Raw genomic sequence first — 6,880 nt, forward strand, 5'->3', positions numbered from 1 at the left:
AAAAAAAAAAAAGTGAGATCCCAGTGAGATGCAGCTGTTGAATGCCACCGGGCTGGCTCCGACTCATATCAGGACTGTGGTCAACAGAACAAAACACTGCCTAGTCCGGTGCCATCTCCACAATTGTCATTAGGCTCGAGCCCAGTGTTGCAGCCACAATGAGATGCCTCAACACACTGAACCAGCTGCTGTCTAATTGACTCGGGCACACAGCGACACATGCGTGTCTGAGTAGAAGTCAGGCAGTGGTTGACTTCTCCCAAATAGATTGCCAGGCCTTTCTCTCCCAAAGATGTACTCGAACTTCCAACCTTCTGGCCAGCAGCAGAGTGCATTCACCCTGTGCACCACTCAGGGACTTCTCCATCCCCCTACGTGGACTTAACTAAGGAATGTTCAAAAATCAGCCCCACTGCTCTTGAACACCTAGGCAACTTCAAGATGGGAGAGTTTATGATTGGGGGAGGAAGACAAGGATTGGGTGATTTTTCTTGGGAGGAAGTTTGGCCACACCATGAACTCAAACCCCGCAGATGGGAATGGAGACAGGAGTTACCCCTGGACCCAGGCCTTTCTCTGGGGCCACTGGGGAAGAGAGAGAGAGAGAGAGAGAGAGAGAGAGACTCTGAAATCATCTGTTCTTATCCCAACTAATACAAAGAGAAGAGAGTTTCAGTCCTTTGGTTCATGGCAAAATTGTTGCTACATTTGGTGATGGACGTTGCAGTCTCCAGACTTAACTCCACGGTGCTTGCTTGCTGGCAGTTAGGCTTGGGTAGGCAGGTGACGTGCCGGAGATATGGAAGCCCATTCATCAGATGCCAATGCCAACTGCCAGCCAGAAAGCCCCAAAGACCTTTCTGGTACACTTGTCTGTATGCTGGCCTCTGTCCAGCTCCCATGCCGGCAGGACTTCCAGGGGAGATAAGCCTCTACCCAGCTGCTAACTGTACCTCAGCACAAATCTCTGCAGACGACGGCCATTCCGCCCTCAAGGAAGTAGGTGAAGGAAAGCAGATATTTTAGAGAATCACGTCCACTTAAACGAACACGATTTTTTCCCTTTAGACTGTGAATTATCCAAGTAATTTCCATAGCAAGTTTTCTGGGGTTGGAGGAAAACTAGTAACTAGGAAAACTAGACCAGCCACCAGTTTTTAACCCCGTCCTGCCTTGAGCTCACCCTGGCCTGGAGAGCCTTCTTCCAATAGTAAGGATCTGTCTTTATGGATCCTTTGATGAAGTGGCCCACTTTCCTGGGTGAAGCAGAAACCAGATCATGGAATGCGGGCAAGTTCTTGCATGTTACTACAGCAAAGCCTGCCCGGTTCTCCCTGACCCAGGTCTCTGTGGACTCCTCACTAAACGCGCCCCCTCACAGCTAGCATTGTCAACGTAAAAACAAAACCAAAAACGTCGACAGTGTAAAACAATGCTGAAATTAGTAACTGCCCTTCGAGCCTCATCAATGTCATCTCTGAAACATTATACCCAAATTATTGCTGAACTCAAAAGGAATAAATGAACTTATCTAAAACAGGAGACCAATATATATCCCTGTGGTATCCTATGAGTTGGGTGCCTTGCACCAACCTTGGAAGCCAGCCTTGGGGTCTGCTACTACTATGTTGATAGCCAAGAAACCCTACGGGGCTTCCTACTCTGCAGATTCACATGAGTCCCCATCGACTCTTTCGCAACCACCAACATGCTGATTGAGCCCATTGCTTCTTTAAAAGGCTCGACGCTGAGAAGAGTTAGCAGAAATAGTGCTCACCTCATACTGATATTTATGGGTTACCCTAGATATATAAGACAACTCCAATCAGTGAGTCTCTTAGAAGCTATTTATCTAAATCCTGACACCTTGCACAGAGATGACAAGTAAGAGGCAGGCAATTATACCAGATGGAAGCAGAAGTCTTTTTCTGCTTGTCCTATGATTTAGCACTTGCTTTCCCAGGTTCTGAAAGTGTGGGCTTTGTCTTCTGTTTCTAGGGCGACAGTGACGGCCATGTGCAACATGGACTTCAGCCGGTTTCCCCTGGACACCCAAACGTGCTCGCTGGAGATCGAGAGCTGTGAGTAAACTTGTGTCCAGGCAGCAGCACAGGCTCACAAACAACTCCGCCTCCTCAGTCACCCTACAGGTTTGGAAGTGCTTTCTTAGGTGAAAGCCAAGTGCAAGAACTGGCTATCTACCTTCCAAACTCAGCCACTGAACACCCGAGAGATCCCCAAAGAACATGGTCTGATCGGCAACCACGCCTGCTCCGTGCTGTGCTGTGTGGGGTCCCCGGGGGACCGGGGCTGACAACAGCAACAGGGTAAATTTTACAAGCCGGGCATTTTGAGCTGAAAGCTCAATATTTATCCCCGCTTCATGCCCTGTGGCAGTCGTTGTCATACATTGTTCATGAAACCTGGAGTTTCCCGGGGCGACTGCTTAGGGCTGGGGAAGAGGAAGGCTCAGCCAATGGGGTCTCCTTCCAAGGGCCCCTTCCATCCAGGCCACAGCATGGATGCATGTAGCAGGCTCGGGTTTTTCAGCCGTTTTATTGGCCTTCTGAGTAAAATTTCTTCTGAGGAAAGAATTTCCGGAACAAGTTTGGAGACAGTGGTCACGAGGGGCGGGCTACCTATCATCCTGCACGCTAAAGATGGATGTACTTACTCATCCGGAGCGCACCATTCCACCTGCTTTCCGATGAGGTTAAATCGTGCACTTCAAATGAGTAAGCAAACACACGTCATCTCGTGGGTACTCATGGACCGGGAAATCCGTCCCTGGGGAACTGCCATGAGGAAGGCATGTGGTGGCTGGGCCTCTCCGGTTCAATCCAGGTCCATCACGTGCACATGGAAATCCTGGAAGAGTTCAAAACCAGCCCGGGAAGAGCCTGCTGAGGCGATTATCAAAGACTAGCCCCTCTTGTCCCTCGTTGTCTACATGCACATCTACCCCCTCTCTTTTCTCGGTCCCAATGCTACCTCTGACAGGCGGGGAGACCTCCATCCTGCAGCTCGTGCGCTCTTCCCAAGCCTGCACACATCCTGGGACACTGTCCTGGGGGAGTCGCAGTTCTCGTGGGGAACTCTTTGGCCCAGAGCCCCTGGGTAAGCCAGCCTGGGCATGTGGTGGCAGTTCACGGGATGTCCCCCTTTCAACAGGCCCCACATTGATCAGGGTCCAAACAGACACTCTGCCGGGGAAACAGGGTGAAATCGCCCAGGATCAAGGGCATGGCTACTCACTACACATGGCTTTCCATCTGCTTTTCATTGATTTTGCATGAAACCCCTTAGAGAAGGTGATGGTTCTCCTCATTGTACAAAGGAGGAGCATTCGCCTCGCGCAGAGCACACCGTTTGCCTGGATATAGGGAGCTAAGAAGTGGCAGAGCCAGATGGAAATCAACACTCACTTCATTGACTCCAAACCCCGGTTTTCCTTAACACCCCCAGGCAGCTTCTGCCTCCCCCCGTAATGCCAGGTTTTCCCGGTTGTGCCAGCCAGCCTTGCTCCAGAGACACAGAGCTAGCAGGACGCACGCACATGAAGAGGTTCACTGGCTTCTGTGACTGTGGGGCCGCCTACCTAATGCTGAGCCGCACAGGGCAGGGTGTCTATTAAGCCTGAAATATACACTATAGTCCACAGGTCGAATATCTTTTTCCTCAAGGAAATTCCAATTCTGCTCTCTTAAGGCCTCTCACCTGGTTGGATCGGACCCACCCAACTTACCCAGAATAATCTCCTTTACAGCCAACTGATTATAGATATTAAGGATGTCTAAAATGACCATCCTAACCACGCCTAAATTAGTGTTTGATTGAGCTGACTAGAATCATCTCAACAGCCACAGGTTTGTACCCAACCACCTTGACACATAAAATGATCACGCCTGTCACGGAACTAGGCAAACACCACCACCTCATTGCCATCCATCAATTCCAACCCATGATGACCTCAGGTGTCTGTGAGGAGAGCTGCTCCTGTGGCCCCACTGGCTGAACTGTATGAATCACCAAAAGGGCCTAAAGTCTAATTGAGTGCTGGGAGACCCGGGAAGAACTATTGCTATAAGAGCAGAGCAGACCGGTCACTCTGTTGGGTACCCTCTTTGTTCTGCCCAAGCGGTATGGAGGCGTGTTGGACAGGAGTGGGAAGTGCACACACAAACAGTTTGTACTCACCTCAGGTGGGCAGGGTTGGGAAAAATGGGTAGCTCCAGAGAGGGTGATTCTACTGGGGGAATCACCTCCCTTGTACTCTGAGTAGGAACAACAGGAACCAGAAAAAAGACTTGCCCTGCTTCCCTTTCTTGCTAGAATGCAGCACTTACGAGTGGAGAGGATTCATAAGTAGTCAACAAGAATGACGGGACATCAAACTTGGAATAAAGCAAGGAAAGGGCTGAATCACCTCTGGTTTTATAAAGGGCCAATCTCCTGTAGATTCCTGGTATCTCGCCCCTGCTGACCCAATTGTCTTTGGCTTAATCCAATAAATGGCAGACTCAATTGTAGGGTGATCCTTTTTTGCAGCAATTATGAGCATTTAGGCTTTAGTGTCTTTTGGAAGGTGTGTGTGGGGGGATCTTCCTGGGGTTTGTTTTGCTGTGCTTAGGCTGTGGTTGGTTTCTCCCATTTCATCTCACTGTGATCCTGGTGGTCCACTTCAGCGATCGGGACCTTCTCACGGCCACACTGGCAGGCCTGTCTTCTCAACACCACTGCCTGATGGGGTCGCTCCTCGTTTCAGATGCATACACCGAAGACGATCTCATGCTGTACTGGAAACAAGGCAACGATTCCTTGAAGACCGACGAGCGGATCTCTCTCTCGCAGTTCCTCATTCAGGAATTCCACACCACCACTAAACTGGCCTTCTACAGCAGCACAGGTGCATGTGAGGTGGGGGCTGAGAGGCTGGGGCCTTAGGAAACCTGTGAATTGATCACATGACCACATTCATTTCCCATCCTGTTACCCCAAATATTGGGTCCCCACCCTTGAGTGATGAGCCTAACCACCCCAAGTGGAACAGAGAAAGAGAAGTGTCATTCATGACTTCAGAGGCTGGCCAATAGAGCATCCTACAGAACCAAGCTGCTCAGCAGGGGCCTGAATTAGCCTGATTTCCAAGGGATATTGGTACTAATTTCTTCTAACATTAACTGCCTGTTACAGGTAGGTGAGCTATTCACAAGATAAATGACAGGCTACACAAAGCCATAAAACACAGTCAGTACCAACAGAAAAGTGGGGGAAGGGAGACAGTGGATGGTGTAAGACATGAAAAAAATAATAACTTATAAATTATCAAAGGTTCATGAAGGGGGTGAATGAGCTGATATCAAGGGCTCAAGTAGAAAGAAAATGTTTTGAAAATGATGATGGCAACAAATGTACAAATGTGCTTGACACATGGATGGATGGATGGATGGTGATAAGAGCTCTTATACAATCCATACATCAATTGTATCAAGCACATTTGTACATATGTTGCCATCATCATTTATAAAACATTTTCTTTCTACTTGAGTCCTTGGTATCAGCTCCTCTTTTTTCCCCCTCCCTCCCCCATGAACCCTTGATAATCTTGATAATTTATAAATTATTTTTATTTTTCATATCTTACACCATCCACTGTTTCCCTTCACAACCATGTTTCTGTTGTTCCTCCCTCACCCCGGGTGGGGGGCAGGTGTTGTGTGTCAATCATTGTGATCTGTTCCCCCTTTCTCCCTCTTCTCCCCCCACCTTCTTCCCACCCTCATGGTATCACTACTCTCATTATTGGTCCTGAGGCGTTTACCTGGCTTGGAATCTGTGTGTTGAGAGCTCTTATCTGTGCCAGTGTACATGTTCTGGTTTGGCCAGATTTGTAAGATAGAACTGGGGTCATGATAATGGGGGGAAGGAAACATCAAAGAACTAGAGCAGTGGTTCTGAACCTCCCCAATGCCGCGACTCTTTAATACAGTTCTTCATGTTGTGGTGACCCCCACCCACCATAAAATTATTTTTGTTGCTATTTGATAACTGAAATTTTGCTACTGTTATGAATCGGGTGACCCTGTGAAAGGGTCATTTGACCCCCAATGGGGTTGCCACCCACAGGTTGAGAACCACTGAACTAGAGGAACGTTCTGTTTCTTTGGTGCTATACTGTACCCTGGCTGGCTCGTTCCTTCCTTGTGACCCTTCTGTGAAGGGATGTCCAATTGTCTACAGATGGGCTTTGGGTTTCCACTCCACCCCCCCCCCTCGTTTGCATCAAAATGGTTGTTTATTTTGGGTTTTCTGATGCCTGATACCTGATCCTGTCAACACCGCGTGATCACACAGTCTGGTGTGCTTCTTCCATGTGGGCTTTGTTGCTTACCTGCTAGAAGTCCACTTGTTTAACTCCAAGCCTTTAATATCCCAGACTCTATCTTGTAAAAGCCGGGCACCGTCAGCTTTGTTCACCAAATTAGCTTATGCACCCATTTTGTCTTCAGCGATCATGTCGAGAAGGTGAGCATCACAGAATGCCAGGTTATTAGAACAAAGGGTTCTTGCATTGAGGGAGGGCTTGAGTAGAGGCCCAATGTCTGTCTGCTACCTTAATAACTTACCTATAAATATATGTACATAGACCTATAACCTATCGTTATATATTAAGATATTTACATAAGTACATGCCTGTTTATACCTGTATAAATCTTTTTTTCTGTATAAATATTTTGCCTCCTAGATCTTTCCTCAATATCCTTTTACTTTCCTCCTGCCCCACTATCATGTTCAACCTTCAATCGGCTCTCTGTACTTCCTCTCGGCTACATTGCACTTGATCTAACTCAACCAGGCATTCTATGCCCTCCTCACCATC

At 48.2% G+C, this 6,880-nt stretch overlaps 1 protein-coding gene across 1 annotated transcript in view; it reads left to right on the forward strand.

Moving 5' to 3' along the window:
* Positions 1-6,880, forward strand: part of GABRR1 (gamma-aminobutyric acid type A receptor subunit rho1) — a 26,297-nt gene that overhangs the window by 11,170 nt on the left and 8,247 nt on the right. Inside the window, exons 4-5 of the mRNA XM_004696247.4 lie at positions 1,999-2,081; positions 4,766-4,906. Of these exons, the coding sequence (XP_004696304.2) occupies positions 1,999-2,081; positions 4,766-4,906 (224 nt within the window). The remainder of the gene's footprint in view (positions 1-1,998; positions 2,082-4,765; positions 4,907-6,880) is intronic.

The sequence above is a fragment of the Echinops telfairi genome, unplaced genomic scaffold (assembly GCF_000313985.2).
Source record: "Echinops telfairi isolate 266 unplaced genomic scaffold, ASM31398v2 ScPeMD7_3533;HRSCAF=4204_0, whole genome shotgun sequence".
Classification (NCBI taxonomy): Eukaryota; Metazoa; Chordata; class Mammalia; order Afrosoricida; family Tenrecidae; genus Echinops; species Echinops telfairi.